Source organism: Pelodiscus sinensis, unplaced genomic scaffold (genome assembly GCF_049634645.1).
Source record: "Pelodiscus sinensis isolate JC-2024 unplaced genomic scaffold, ASM4963464v1 ctg111, whole genome shotgun sequence".
Lineage (NCBI taxonomy): Eukaryota > Metazoa > Chordata > Testudines > Trionychidae > Pelodiscus > Pelodiscus sinensis.
The window spans coordinates 282,033-296,525 of NW_027465815.1; the positions used below are offsets into that span (position 1 = coordinate 282,033).

General features: G+C 76.1%; 1 protein-coding gene across 5 annotated transcripts in view; it reads left to right on the forward strand.

The window, feature by feature from the left end:
- The window catches only part of CAD (carbamoyl-phosphate synthetase 2, aspartate transcarbamylase, and dihydroorotase), a 41,838-nt gene that overhangs the window by 20,643 nt on the left and 6,702 nt on the right, over positions 1–14,493 (forward strand). For all 5 annotated transcript variants that reach the window (XM_075914495.1, XM_075914496.1, XM_075914497.1 and 2 more), the window contains 16 exons: positions 271–517; positions 1,034–1,132; positions 1,922–2,146; positions 2,638–2,820; positions 4,986–5,204; positions 5,525–5,692; positions 5,773–5,955; positions 6,716–6,820; positions 7,538–7,780; positions 8,078–8,159; positions 8,467–8,633; positions 8,990–9,154; positions 12,076–12,207; positions 12,687–12,888; positions 13,560–13,750; positions 14,348–14,488. In XM_075914495.1, the coding sequence (XP_075770610.1) occupies positions 271–517; positions 1,034–1,132; positions 1,922–2,146; positions 2,638–2,820; positions 4,986–5,204; positions 5,525–5,692; positions 5,773–5,955; positions 6,716–6,820; positions 7,538–7,780; positions 8,078–8,159; positions 8,467–8,633; positions 8,990–9,154; positions 12,076–12,207; positions 12,687–12,888; positions 13,560–13,750; positions 14,348–14,488 (2,752 nt within the window). The remainder of the gene's footprint in view (positions 1–270; positions 518–1,033; positions 1,133–1,921; positions 2,147–2,637; positions 2,821–4,985; positions 5,205–5,524; positions 5,693–5,772; positions 5,956–6,715; positions 6,821–7,537; positions 7,781–8,077; positions 8,160–8,466; positions 8,634–8,989; positions 9,155–12,075; positions 12,208–12,686; positions 12,889–13,559; positions 13,751–14,347; positions 14,489–14,493) is intronic.

Here is a 14,493-nt window from a genome sequence, read left to right on the forward strand (position 1 = left end):
GAGAGTAGGATCTAGAGGGGGGAGAATCCTGGGGCGGGGCCGGGAGGGACATGGGGCGGGACCTGCAGGGAAGGGGCGGGGCGGGGTGGGGCCGGGAGGGGAGGGGCAGGGGGCGGAGCCTGCAGCAAAGGGGAGGGGCAGGGGCGGGGCCTGCAGCGAAGGGGCGGGGCAGGGAGGTTCTGGGTTTCCCTGCTCCGGGGAGCTGGCCGGGCGTGCGGGGCTGCCCTGCCCCCCGCGTCGGGGGCCCCGCGCTGAGCCCTGCCCCCCCAGCACGGAGCTGGCGGTGCGGAAGCTGCGCCAGGACCTGCGGATCCTGCCGGTGGTGAAGCAGATCGACACGGTGGCGGCGGAGTGGCCGGCGCAGACCAACTACCTGTACCTGACGTACAACGGGACGGAGCACGACCTGGCCTTCCGCGAGCCCCACATCATGGTCATCGGCTCCGGCGTCTACCGCATCGGCAGCAGCGTGGAGTTCGACTGGTGCGCCGTGGGCTGCATCCAGGAGCTGCGCAAGGTCAGCCCCCGGGCGGGGGGGGACGGTGCGTCGGGGGGCACGGCCCTGCGCCCCCGTCCGCAGCCGGAGGGGACCCAGCCGGGCTGTAGAATAGAAGGGCGGTTGCGTCTCCGAGACACGGCCCGGCGCAGGCTCCACGTTGCCAGAGGAGCCAGGGCAGGCAGCCTAGTCCTCTGGGGGTTCACGGGCCCCTGGACCCCCCCCTGGACTTAGTCTGCTCCCTTCGTGCTTCCCTCCCCCAGGCCGCCCCTTCTCCCACCCTCCGCTCACTCACCCCCTGTCCTTGCTTCAAGCCCCTTCCCCGGCCAGGTGAGAGTTGCTGGGCCGTGGCCGACATGCCCCCCTCAGTGACCCCCCCGGGCCGTGCACACAGACACCCCCAGTCTCTGCAGAGCAGCACCGGCCAGCAGGGGTCACCCCAGCCCAACACGGCCACCAGTGACTGCCCGACACAGCCCCCCCACGTCACAAGGGGTGGGCCCCGGGCTCCCCCGCCCCACGCTCCCTCTCTTCCAGATGGGCTTCAAGACCATCATGGTGAACTACAACCCCGAGACGGTGAGCACCGACTACGACATGTGCGACCGGCTCTACTTCGACGAGATCTCCTTCGAGGTGAGCCCGGGGGCGGGGCCAGGCCGGGGGCGGGGCTGCCCACGCTGAGGTGCAGTCTGGGGGGGGCATGGTGCCTGGGGGGTAGCTGCTGGCAGATGCTGGGTGGGAGGGGCATGAGGCCGAGGGAGCTGGCTGGGTTGCTGCTGGGACACGCTGGGGGGTGGGTCATGCTGGGAGGGCAGAGGGGGGGAGAGGTTGGGGAGAGGTGGGGGGCTGTGGCTGGGACAGGCCAGGGGGTGGGTCATGCGGGGGGGGCGGCTGGGACGGAGGGGGGGAGAGGAGGCTGAGAGCGTTGCAGCCGGGACAGGTGGGGTGGGGGAGAGGCCGGGGGGCCGTGGCCGGGAAGGAGGGGGGAGAGGAGGCTGGGGGCGTTGCAGCCGGGACAGGCGGGGCGGGGGGCAGGCCGGGGGGCCGTGGCCGGGACGGGGGGGGGGAGAGGAGGCTGGGGGCGTTGCAGTCGGGACAGGTGGGGCGGGGGGCAGGCCAGGGGGCTGTGGCCGGGAAGGGGGGGGGGAGAGGAGGCTGGGGGCATTGCAGCCGGGACAGGTGGGGCGGGGGTCAGGCCGGGGGGCCGTGGCCGGGACGGGGGGGGGGGGGGAGAGGAGGCTGGGGGCGTTGCAGCCGGGACAGGCGGGGCGGGGGGCAGGCCGGGGGGCCGTGGCCGGGACGGGGGGGGGGGGGGAGAGGAGGCTGGGGGCGTTGCAGGTGGGGCGGGGGGCAGGCCGGGGGGCCGTGGCCGGGAACGCCCTTGGCTGCAGCGCCCCGCCCCGCCCCGCCCCGCCCCGGCAGGTGGTGATGGACGTCTACGAGCTGGAGAACCCCGAGGGCGTGATCCTGTCCATGGGGGGGCAGCTGCCCAACAACATCGCCATGGCGCTGCACCGGCAGCAGTGCCGCATCCTGGGCACCTCGCCCGAGGCCATCGACTCGGCCGAGAACCGCTTCAAGTTCTCCCGCCTGCTGGACACCATCGGCATCAGCCAGCCCCTCTGGAAGGAGCTCTCCGACATGGAGGTGGGGGGGGCCTCTTGGACCCGGAGGGGAGGGGGATGGGGCTCTGACCCCGAGGGGTGGGGGCGGGGCCTGTGGGACCCGAGGGGCGGGGGCTCTGGGGGCGGGGCCTGTGGGACCCGAGGGGCCTGTGGGACCTGAGGGGCGGGGGCTCTGGGGGCGGGGCCTGTGGGACCTGAGGGGCGGGGGCTCTGGGGGTGGGGCCTGTGGGACCCGAGGGGCGGGGGCCCCGAGGGGCAGGGGCTCCGGGGGCCCCGAGGGGCGGGGCCTGTGGGACCCGAGGGGCAGGGGCTCTGGGGGCGGGGCCTGTGGGACCCGAGGGGCCAGGGCTCTGGGGGCGGGGCCTGTGGGACCCGAGGGGCCAGGGCTCCAGGGGCAGGGGCGGAGGGACCCGAGGGGCCGGGGCTCCGGGGGCGGGGCCTGTGGGACCCGAGGGGCCGGGGCTCCGGGGGCGGGGGCGGAGCCAGCCCTGCCCAGCCGCGTGTCTCCCGCAGTCGGCCAAGCAGTTCTGCGGTGCGGTGGGCTACCCCTGCGTGGTGCGCCCCTCCTACGTGCTGAGCGGGGCCGCCATGAACGTGGCCTACTCGGCCAGCGACCTGGAGAAGTTCCTGTGCAGCGCCGCGGCCGTGTCCAAGGAGCAGCCCGTCGTCATCTCCAAGTTCATCCAGGAGGCCAAGGTGGGCGCCGGGCGGGGGTCAGGCTGGCCAGGGCGCCCCGGAGGCTCTGACTCCAGCCTGGCGTGATGGGGGTCCTGGGCCCGTTGGGGGGGGTCACTCCGTGTGCAGGGAGGGGCTGGGCACAGGGAGGGTGGGACCCCGGTCACCTAGGAGGGGGCTGACACTGGCAGAGAGGGGTTGGGCTGGGGGGCAGTACCCAGGGATACTGGGCTGGGGGGCGGTACCCAGGGATGTGGGGCTCAGGAGGTACATGGGGATGCTGGGCTGTGGGGCGGTATACAGGGTACGGGGGGTGGTACCCGGGGATGTGGGGCTCGGGAGGGGCTGGGGGGCGGTATACGGGGCATGGGGGGGCGGTACCCGGGGATGTGGGGCTCGGGAGGGGCTGGGGGGCGGTATACGGGGGGCGGTACCCAGGGATGTGGGGCTCGGGAGGGGCTGGGGGGCGGTATGCGGGGTACGGGGGCAGTACCCGGGGATGTGGGGCTCGGGCGGGGCTGGGGGCGGTACCCGGGGATGTGGGGCTCGGGCGGGGCTGGGGGGCGGTACCCGGGGATGTGGGGCTCGGGCGGGGCTGGGGGGCGGTATGCGGGGTACGGGGGGCGGTACCCGGGGATGTGGGGCTCTGGAGGGGCTGGGGGGCGGTATGCGGGGGGCGGTACCCGGGGAGGTGGGGCTTGGGAGGGGCTGGGGGGCGGTATGCGGGGTACGGGGGGCGGTACCCGGGGATGTGGGGCTTGGGAGGGGCTGGGGGGCGGTATGCGGGGTACGGGGGGCGGTACCCGGGGATGTGGGGCTCGGGAGGGGCTGGGGGGCGGTATGCGGGGGGCGGTACCCAGGGATGTGGGGCTCGGGAGGGGCTGGGGGGCGGTGGTATGTGGGGTACGGGGGGGGCGGTACCCGGGGATGTGGGGCTTGGGAGGGGCTGGGGGGCGGTATGCGGGGTACGGGGGGCGGTACCCGGGGATGTGGGGCTTGGGAGGGGCTGGGGGGCGGTATGCGGGGTACGGGGGGCGGTACCCGGGGATGTGGGGCTCGGGAGGGGCTGGGGGGCGGTATGCGGGGTACGGGGGGCGGTACCCGGGGATGTGGGGCTCGGGAGGGGCTGGGGGGCGGTATGCGGGGGGCGGTACCCAGGGATGTGGGGCTCGGGAGGGGCTGGGGGGCGGTGGTATGTGGGGTACGGGGGGGGCGGTACCCGGGGATGTGGGGCTTGGGAGGGGCTGGGGGGCGGTATGCGGGGTACGGGGGGCGGTACCCGGGGATGTGGGGCTTGGGAGGGGCTGGGGGGCGGTATGCGGGGTACGGGGGGCGGTACCCGGGGATGTGGGGCTCGGGAGGGGCTGGGGGGCGGTATGTGGGGTACGGGGGGCGGTACCCGGGGATGTGGGGCTCGGGAGGGGCTGGGGGGCGGTATGCGGGGTATGGGGGGCGGTACCCGGGGATGTGGGGCTCGGGAGGGGCTGGGGGGCGGTATGCGGGGTACGGGGGGCGGTACCCGGGGATGTGGGGCTCGGGAGGGGCTGGGGGGCGGTATGCGGGGTACGGGGGGCGGTACCCGGGGATGTGGGGCTTGGGAGGGGCTGGGGGGCGGTATGCGGGGTACGGGGGGCGGTACCCGGGGATGTGGGGCTCGGGAGGGGCTGGGGGGCGGTATGTGGGGTACGGGGGGCGGTACCCGGGGATGTGGGGCTCGGGAGGGGCTGGGGGGCGGTATGCGGGGTATGGGGGGCGGTACCCGGGGATCTGGGGCTCGGGAGGGGCTGGGGGGCGGTATGCGGGGTACGGGGGGCGGTACCCGGGGATGTGGGGCTCGGGAGGGGCTGGGGGGCGGTATGCGGGGTACGGGGGGCGGTACCCGGGGATGTGGGGCTCGGGAGGGGCTGGGGGGCGGTATGCGGGGTACGGGGGGCGGTACCCGGGATGTGGGGCTCGGGAGGGGCTGGGGGGCGGTATGCGGGGTATGGGGGGCGGTACCCGGGGATGTGGGGCTCGGGAGGGGCTGGGGGGCGGTATGCGGGGTACGGGGGGCGGTACCCGGGGATGTGGGGCTCGGGAGGGGCTGGGGGGCGGTATACGGGGGCCGGTCCCTGGGAATCGGCCTGGGGAGCCCGTACCCAGGGTCGCGGGGGCTCTGGCCAGGCACTGAGCCGCGGCGCCCCCAGGAGATCGACGTGGACGCGGTGGCCTGTGACGGCGCGGTGCTGGCCATCGCCATCTCGGAGCACGTGGAGAACGCGGGGGTGCACTCGGGGGACGCCACGCTGGTGACGCCGCCCCAGGACATCACCCCCAAGACGCTGGAGCGGATCCAGGCCATCGTGCACGCCATCGGGCAGGAGCTGCAGGTCACCGGCCCCTTCAACCTGCAGCTCATCGCCAAGGTACCGGGCGGGGCGGCCCCCGGCGTCTCGGGCAGCAGGCCTCAGCCCAGCCAGAGCATGGGGCTGGCCCGGGGGGGAAGGGGCTAAGCAGCCCCTGAGATGGGGGAGATGGGAACAATGCGCTGGGGAGGGCCTGGGGTTGGGGGGTCCGTCCCCTGGAAGCGGGGGCTGGGGTCAGGGGTCCGGCCCCCAGAAGCGGGGGAAAGGGGCTGGGGTCCGGGGTAAGCCCCTGGAGGCAGGGGGAGGGATGGGGGCCAAAGGGGGGGCCAGAGCCCGGTGCCCCCCCGTCCTGTCTCACCCCCTTCCGCCCGTCTCCGCAGGACGACCAGCTGAAGGTGATCGAGTGCAACGTGCGCGTCTCCCGCTCCTTCCCCTTCGTCTCCAAGGTGCTGGGGGTGGACATGGTGGCCCTGGCCACCCAGGTGATCGTGGGCGAGGAGGTGGAGCCCGTGGGGCTGATGACGGGCACCGGGGTCGTGGGCGTCAAGGTGAGCGCAGGCCCGGGGCGTGGGGCGGAGGGGGCCGGGCGGGGCAGCCGGCTGAGCCCCCCCGCTCTCTGCGCCCCCAGGTGCCCCAGTTCTCCTTCTCGCGCCTGGCGGGGGCGGACGTGGTGCTGGGCGTGGAGATGACGAGCACGGGCGAGGTGGCCTGTTTCGGGGAGAACCGCTGCGAGGCCTACCTCAAGGCCATGCTCAGCACCGGCTTCAAGCTGCCCAAGAAGAACATCCTGCTGACCATCGGCAGCTACAAGGTGAGGGCGGCGGGGCAGGCGGGCCCACGGCGCTGCGAGTGCCCCCCCCCGACGTGCGCCCCCCCCCGCGCGCTCCCCCCGCGCCCTGGTCCCGCGTGCGCGCCCCCCCCCCCGCGCCCTGGTCCCGCGTGCGCGCCCCCCCCCCCCCCCGCGCCCTGGTCCCGCGTACGCGCCCCCCCCCCGCGCCCTGGGCCCACGCGCCCCCCCCCCGCGCCCCGCGCCCTGGTCCCGTGCGCCCCCCCTCCCGCGCGCCCCCTGGTCCCGCGCGCCCCCCCCCACCCCCCCTGGTCCCGCGCGCGCCCCCCCCCCCGGTCCCGCCCGCGCCGCACCCCGGTCCCACGTCCCCCCCCCCCCCCCCCCCGCACCCCGGTCCCACGTGCGCTGGGCACTGCCAGGCAGCAAGCCGAAGGAGGCAGCTCTCGAGGCCTGGCCCCCCCGGCCGGCTCTCCGCAGAGTGTGGGAGCAGTGTCCGTGGGGCACCCAGCCAGCGCGGGCAGACGGCATATTCGTGGCCCAGCTCCCCTGCAGTGACCCCCATCCGCCCACTGTTGCCAGACACGGGGGTGCCCCGGCTGCCCCGGCTGCCCCCGCACTTGGCCCTTGCTTCCCGAGCAGGGGGTGCGGCTCAGCCCCAGGGGGTGCGGGGAAGGCCACGTCTCTGGGGCGCCGGGCGCCAGGTCCCGCCCCAGCAGCTGGATCTGCCCTGGTCTCGCGGCTCCGGAGACGGGCCCGGGGCTCTGACGCGCTCCGGCCGTTGCAGAACAAGAACGAGCTGCTGCCCACGGTGCGGACGCTGGAGAGCCTGGGCTACAACCTCTACGCCAGCCTGGGCACGGCCGACTTCTACACCGAGCACGGCATCAAGGTACGGGCCTGGGCGGGCAGCCGCCACCGCGGGGGCAGAGGGCTCCCTGGGGTAGCGGGGGTTTGGCCGGGCAGTGCCCGGGGTGGGGGGGCTGGCCGGGGCACTGGAACAGTGCGGGACGCTGAGCCCCCCGAGTCCCAGCACCTCTGTCCCAGGTGGCTGGCCCTGTGCCGAAGCGTGGCCAGGGGGGCCAGTGCTCCTGGAACTGTCCTGGGAGCAGAGCCCCCCCCGCCCGCCACCTCCTCTGGGGGAAGGAACCCTGGGCTGTGCGTGACCCCGGGAGCAGGGCCTGGCCCTTGCGGAGCCCAGGGCTGGGTTCTGCTCTGTGCCTGGCTCTGGCGCCCAGGGGAATGGAGCTCGGGGCTCTGTGCCTGGCTCGGGCGCCCAGGGGGTGGGGGCTCGGGGCTCTGTGCCTGGCTCGGGCGCCCAGGGGGCAGGCGCCCAGGTGATGGGGCGGGGCTCTGTGCCTGGCTCGGGCGCCCAGGGGGTGGGAGCTCGGGGCTCTGTGCCTGGCTCGGGCGCCCAGGGGGTGGGAGCTCGGGGCTCTGTGCCTGGCTCGGGCGCCCAGGGGGTGGGGGCTCGGGGCTCTGTGCCTGGCTCGGGCGCCCAGGGGGCGGGCGCTCAGGTGACGGGGTGGGGCTCTGTGCCTGGCTCGGGCGCTCGGGGCTCTGCGTCTGGCCCGGCGCCCTGGTGACGGGGCGGGGCTGGCCGTGGCAGGTGATGGCCGTGGACTGGCACTTCGAGGAGGCGGACGGCAGCGAGGCCAAGGAGTCGCAGCGCAGCATCCTGGACTACCTGGCCGAGAACCACTTTGAGCTGGTCATTAACCTGTCGATGCGCAACGCCGGGGGGCGCCGGCTCTCCTCCTTCGTCACCAAGGGCTACCGCACCCGGCGCCTGGCCGTCGACTACTCCGTGCCCCTCATCATCGACATCAAGTGCACCAAGCTCTTCGTGGAGGTGGGGGGGCTGCCTGGGCGGAGGTGGTGGGGTGCCGGGCCTGGGGCTGATGCGGAGCCAGGGGTAACCCAGGAGCCGTGGGGCTGCCTGTCTGGGGTGGGGGCGGGGACGGGGTGTGCTGCTGGGGGGCTGCCTGGCTGGGGAGGGCAGGGGGGTTCCGGGCCTGGGGCGTGTGCGGAAGCAGGGATGGCCCAGGAGCCGGGGGGCGGGGGCGATGCAGGGCCCAGCTCTGGGGGGGCCAGGCCTGGGGCTGTCCTGTCCCCGCCCCTGCCCCCCTCTGAGCCGCCTCCCCCACAGGCTCTGGGCCAGATCGGCACGGCCCCGCCGCTGAAGATGCATGTGGACTGCATGACCTCCCAGAAGCTCATCCGCCTGCCAGGTACGGGCGCCGGGGGCAGGGCTGGGGGGATCTGCCCCGCCGGGGGATGGGCGGGGCCCCGGGGTAAACGTGGGCGGGGTAGGACGGCTCACAGCCCCAGCCAGCGGGGTCCCTGAAGTGCCCGAGGGCCCGGGGCTGGTCCCACCTGGCCCTGCCCCCCGGCCCCTCCAGCCACCCTGCGCCGGGGCGAGGGCGACAGAGCCAGCCCGGGCCTAGGCCGTCCCATGGGGTGAGGGCGCTGACCGGGCGTCAGAGCCCGGGGAGAGCTGTGCCGCCGGGGCTCTGTCCGACTGACCCTCTCCCCCAGGGCTGATCGACGTGCACGTGCACATGCGGGAGCCGGGCGGCACCCACAAGGAGGACTTCGCCTCGGGCACCGCGGCCGCCCTGGCGGGGGGCGTCACCATGGTGTGCGCCATGCCCAACACCAGCCCGGCCGTCGTCGACGCCGGCTCCTTCGCGCTGGTGCAGAAGGTGAATCCCCCCCCCCCCCCCCGCCCCCAGCTGCTGGGCAGAGACCCCTCCCCCTCCGCTCTCCCTCCTCGGGGAGCTGCCGCCTGGAGACCCCCTTTGCCTCCCCAGGGACCTGCCAGACAGAGACCCCCCGCCCGAGACCCCTGAGGTTTGCTGCCCAGGGCTGCCTGCTCCCCAGCCTGCTCCCCCCTCTCTGCTCCAGCGGAGGGGCTGCAGGGGCAATGGGTCAGCGAGAGCCCGGTGCTTTGTGCCAGTCCCTGGGGTACGCGGCCTGGGCCCGGCAGCGGCTGGAAATGGGGGCACCCCGGGGGGTCCGATCTGCGCGCTGGGCCGGGTCTGAGCCTGTCTCCCGGCAGCTGGCTGAGGCGGGCGCACGCTGCGACTTCGCCCTGTACCTGGGGGCCGCGTCGGACAACGCCAGCTCCCTGGGCCCCGTGGCGGCTGCGGCCGCCGGGCTCAAGATGTACCTGAACGACACCTTCTCCGAGCTCAAGATGGACAACGTCTCGCTGTGGATGGAGGTGGGTCCTGGGCCCAGCCTGCCCTGTCTGCCCCAGAGCGCCCTCTGGCCAGCCCCGGGCAGTGCTGCCTGGCTGTATCCCCCTCGGGGCCTGTCCGTCTGCCCCAGAGCGCCCTCCGGCCAGCCCCGGGCAGTGCTGCCTGGCTGTCCCCCCCCTCGGGGCCCGTCTGTCTGCCCCAGAGCGCCCTCCGGCCAGCCCCGGGCAGTGCTGCCTGGCTGTCCCCCCCCTCGGGGCCTGTCCGTCTGCCCCAGAGCGCCCTCCGGCCAGCCCCTGGCAGTGCTGCCTGGCTGTGCCCCCCCTCGGGGCCTGTCCGTCTGCCCCAGAGCGCCCTCCGGCCAGCCCCCTGGCAGTGCTGCCTGGCTGTGTCCCCCCTCGGGGCCTGTCCGTCTGCCCCAGAGCGCCCTCCGGCCAGCCCCGGGCAGTGCTGCCTGGCTGTGCCCCCCCTCGGGGCCCGTCCGTCTGCCCCAGAGCGCCCTCCGGCCAGCCCCGGGCAGTGCTGCCTGGCTGTGCCCCCCCTCGGGGCCCGTCCGTCTGCCCCAGAGCGCCCTCCGGCCAGCCCCTGGCAGTGCTGCCTGGCTGTGCCCCCCCTCGGGGCCCGTCTGTCTGCCCCAGAGCGCCCTCCGGCCAGCCCCTGGCAGTGCTGCCTGGCTGTGCCCCCCCTCGGGGCCCGTCTGTCTGCCCCAGAGCGCCCTCCGGCCAGCCCCGGGCAGTGCTGCCTGGCTGTGCCCCCCCTCGGGGCCCGTCTGTCTGCCCCAGAGCGCCCTCCGGCCAGCCCCGGGCAGTGCTGCCTGGCTGTGCCCCCCCTCGGGGCCCGTCCGTCTGCCCCAGAGCGCCCTCCGGCCAGCCCCGGGCAGTGCTGCCTGGCTGTGCCCCCCCTCGGGGCCCGTCTGTCTGCCCCAGAGCGCCCTCCGGCCAGCCCCGGGCAGTGCTGCCTGGCTGTGCCCCCCCTCGGGGCCCGTCCGTCTGCCCCAGAGCGCCCTCCGGCCAGCCCCGGGCAGTGCTGCCTGGCTGTGCCCCCCCTCGGGGCCCGTCTGTCTGCCCCAGAGCGCCCTCCGGCCAGCCCCGGGCAGTGCTGCCTGGCTGTGCCCCCCCTCGGGGCCCGTCTGTCTGCCCCAGAGCGCCCTCCGGCCAGCCCCGGGCAGTGCTGCCTGGCTGTGCCCCCCCTCGGGGCCCGTCCGTCTGCCCCAGAGCGCCCTCCGGCCAGCCCCGGGCAGTGCTGCCTGGCTGTGCCCCCCCTCGGGGCCCGTCCGTCTGCCCCAGAGCGCCCTCCGGCCAGCCCCCTGGCAGTGCTGCCTGGCTGTGCCCCCCCTCGGGGCCTGTCCGTCTGCCCCAGAGCGCCCTCCGGCCAGCCCCGGGCAGTGCTGCCTGGCTGTGTCCCCCCTCGGGGCCTGTCCGTCTGCCCCAGAGCGCCCTCCGGCCAGCCCCGGGCAGTGCTGCCTGGCTGTGTCCCCCCTCGGGGCCCGTCCGTCTGCCCCAGAGCGCCCTCCGGCCAGCCCCGGGCAGTGCTGCCTGGCTGTGCCCCCCCTCGGGGCCCGTCCGTGTGTCCCAGAGCGCCCTCCGGCCAGCCCCTGGCAGTGCTGCCTGGCTGTGCCCCCCTCGGGGCCCGTCCGTCTGCCCCAGAGCGCCCTCCGGCCAGCCCCGGGCAGTGCTGCCTGGCTGTGCCCCCCCTCGGGGCCTGTCTGTCTGCCCCAGAGCGCCCTCCGGCCAGCCCCGGGCAGTGCTGCCTGGCTGTGTCCCCCTCGGGGCCCGTCCGTCTGCCCCAGAGCGCCCTCCGGCCAGCCCCGGGCAGTGCTGCCTGGCTGTGTCCCCCCTCGGGGCCTGTCTGTCTGCCCCAGAGCGCCCTCCGGCCAGCCCCGGGCAGTGCTGCCTGGCTGTGCCCCCCTCGGGGCCTGTCCGTCTGCCCCAGAGCGCCCTCCGGCCAGCCCCTGGCAGTGCTGCCTGGCTGTGTCCCCCCTCGGGGCCTGTCCGTCTGCCCCAGAGCGCCCTCCGGCCAGCCCCTGGCAGTGCTGCCTGGCTGTGCCCCCCTCGGGGCCTGTCCGTCTGCCCCAGAGCGCCCTCCGGCCAGCCCCGGGCAGTGCTGCCTGGCTGCCCCCCCCCTCGGGGCCTGTCCGTCTGCCCCAGAGCGCCCTCCGGCCAGCCCCGGGCAGTGCTGCCTGGCTGTGCCCCCCTCGGGGCCTGTCCGTCTGCCCCAGAGCGCCCTCCGGCCAGCCCCGGGCAGTGCTGCCTGGCTGTGCCCCCCCTCGGGGCCCGTCTGTCTGCCCCAGAGCGCCCTCCGGCCAGCCCCGGGCAGTGCTGCCTGGCTGTGCCCCCTCGGGGCCCGTCCGTCTGCCCCAGAGCGCCCTCCGGCCAGCCCCGGGCAGTGCTGCCTGGCTGTGCCCCCCCTCGGGGCCCGTCTGTCTGCCCCAGAGCGCCCTCCGGCCAGCCCCGGGCAGTGCTGCCTGGCTGTGTCCCCCCTCGGGGCCCGTCCGTCTGCCCCAGAGCGCCCTCCGGCCAGCCCCCTGGCAGTGCTGCCTGGCTGTGCCCCCCCTCGGGGCCTGTCTGTCTGCCCCAGAGCGCCCTCCGGCCAGCCCCGGGCAGTGCTGCCTGGCTGCCCCCCCCTCGGGGCCCGTCCGTCTGCCCCAGAGCGCCCTCCGGCCAGCCCCGGGCAGTGCTGCCTGGCTGTGTCCCCCTCGGGGCCCGTCCGTCTGCCCCACCTGCCTGTGCTGCTGTCGGTCTGACTGGCCCTGGGCTGTTCTCTGCCCCCTCCAGCATGGCCGCCTGTCTCCCCCCTCCCTTCCCCCGCACGGCCGCCTGTCTCCCCCCTCCCTTCCCCCGCACGGCCGTCTGTCTCCCCCCTCCCTTCCCCCGCACGGCCGCCTGTCCCCCCACAAAGCTGTCCATTGCCCTGCCCCCTCGGTCCAGCCCCCTCGGTCTCTCCTCAGCACTTCGAGCAGTGGCCGAAGCACCTGCCCATCGTGGCGCACGCTGAGAAGCAGACGGTGGCGGCGATTCTCATGGTGGCCCAGCTGTACCAGCGCCCCGTGCACATCTGCCATGTGGCGCGCAAGGAGGAGGTGAGGGGCTGGGGGCGTGGAGTGGGTCCTGGGCTCCAGGGCAGGTAGAACGGGGACGGTGTGGGTCTCAGTGGGGGTATGTGGGGCTACCGGGGTCCGGGCAGGCGGCACGGGGGGCGGGTGGGTCTGAGCAGGGTGTGGGGCTACCGGGGTCTGGGCAGGCGGCACGGGGCAGGGTGTGGGGCTACCGGGGTCTGGGCAGGCGGCACGGGGCAGGGTGTGGGGCTACCGGGGTCCGGGCAGGCGGCACGGGGCAGGGTGTGGGGCTACCGGGGTCCGGGCAGGTGGCACGGGGCAGGGTGTGGGGCTACCGGGGTCCGGGCAGGCGGCACGGGGGGCGTGTGGGGCTACCGGGGTCCGGGCAGGCGGCACGGGGGGCGTGTGGGGCTACCGGGGTCCGGGCAGGCGGCACGGGGGGCGGGTGGGTCTGAGCAGGGGGCGTGGGGCTAACGGCGTCTCTCCTCGGCCCGGGCCTGCAGATCCTGATCGTCAAGGCGGCCAAGCAGAGGGGCATCCAGGTGACGTGCGAGGTGGCGCCGCACCACCTGTTCCTGTGCCAGGAGGACTTGGGGCGCATCGGGGAGGGGTGCGGGCAGGTGCGGCCCATGCTGGGCACCCGCGAGGACCTGGAGGCGCTGTGGGAGAACATGGACACCATCGACTGCTTCGCCTCCGACCACGGTGAGCCGGCGGCGCCTGACCCCGGGGGGTGCGGGGAGTGGGGCCTGAGGCCTGACCCCGGGGGGTGTGGGGAGTGGGGCCTGAGGCCTGACCCCGGGCAGGGCGCGGGGAGGGGGGCCTGAGGCCTGACCCCGGGGGGGGCGCGGGGAGGGGGGCCTGACCCCTGACCCCGGAGGGGGGGCGCGCCTGAGGCCTGACTCCGGGGGGGCGCAGGGAGTGGGGCCTGACCCCTGACCCCAGGGGGGGCGGGGAGGGGGGGCCTGACCCCTGACCCCAGGGGGGGCGGGGAGGGGGGGCCTGACCCCGGGGGGGGCGGGGAGGGGGGCCTGAGGCCTGACCCCGGAGGGGGCGCGGGGAGGGGGGCCTGACCCCTGATCCCGGGGGGGGCGCGCCTGAGGCCTGACCCCGGGGGGGGGGGCGCGGGGAGGGGGGCCTGAGGCCTGTCCCCTCGGGGGCGTTGGCTCCCACCCGGCGGGGGGGGATGGGATCCAGCGTCCGGGCCAGAGCAGCGGGGTTCACAGGCCCCCCCGGGGCGTGGTGCTGGCGTGTGGCAGAGGCGGGGCGGCTCCCTGCGGGGCACACGGGGCGCTGGCCTCGCCCCACGGAGCCCCGGGCGGCTGAGCAGATCGGGGGGGGGGCTGGGCTGACTGAGCGCCCCTTTGCGCCCACAGCCCCCCACACGGTGGAGGAGAAGCAGGGGAGGGAGCCGCCGCCGGGGTACCCGGGCCTGGAGACCATGCTGCCCCTGCTGCTGACGGCCGTCTCCGAGGGGCGCCTCGCCCTGGAGGACCTGGTCAAGCGCCTCTACGAGAACCCCCGCAAGATCTTCTGCCTGCCCCCGCAGGACGAGACCTACATCGAGGTGGGGCTGCGGGGGCCCTGGCGGGGGCTGGGCAGTGGGGGGCTGGGCCCTGCCCGCTGACCCAGTGTGTTGCCTGGCCCCTCCCCTTCCCCCTGCCCAGCCACCCCCCCCACCCATCCCCCACCCTGCCCTCCCCGGGCTCGGCCATACCCCCCCCCTCACCCCCCGGCCTTGCCTCATCCCACCCTATCGCCCCTCTGCCCCGCCTCGCCCTGCCCCCCCCAGGCCCAGTCACACCCCACCCTGCCCCCCTCTGCCCTGCCGGAGCCATGCCCCGCCCCACCCTGCCCCCCCAGGCCCAGTCACACCCCACCCTGCCCCCCTCTGCCCTGCTGGAGCCATGCCCCCCCCTGCCCTGCCCCCCCAGGCCCAGTCACACCCCACCCTGCCCCCCTCTGCCCTGCCGGAGCCATGCCCCGCCCCACCCTGCCCCCCTCTGCCCTGCCGGAGCCATGCCCCACCCTGCCCTGCCCCCCCAGGCCCAGTCACACCCCACCCTGCCCCCCTCTGCCTGCCCTGAGCGCCCAGAGCCCTGGCGCGTCCCGGACGAGCCCCCTCCCAGCACTGCCCCGCTGAGCTGCCCGCGCTGCCCGGCAGGTGGACCTGGAGCAGGAGTGGGTGGTGCCCAGCCGCCCAGCGTTCAGCAAGAGCCAGTGGACGCCGTTTGCTGGCAGGAAGGTGAAGGGCACGGTGCGGCGGGTGATCCTGCGCGGGGAGGTCGCCTACATCGACGGGCAGGTAAC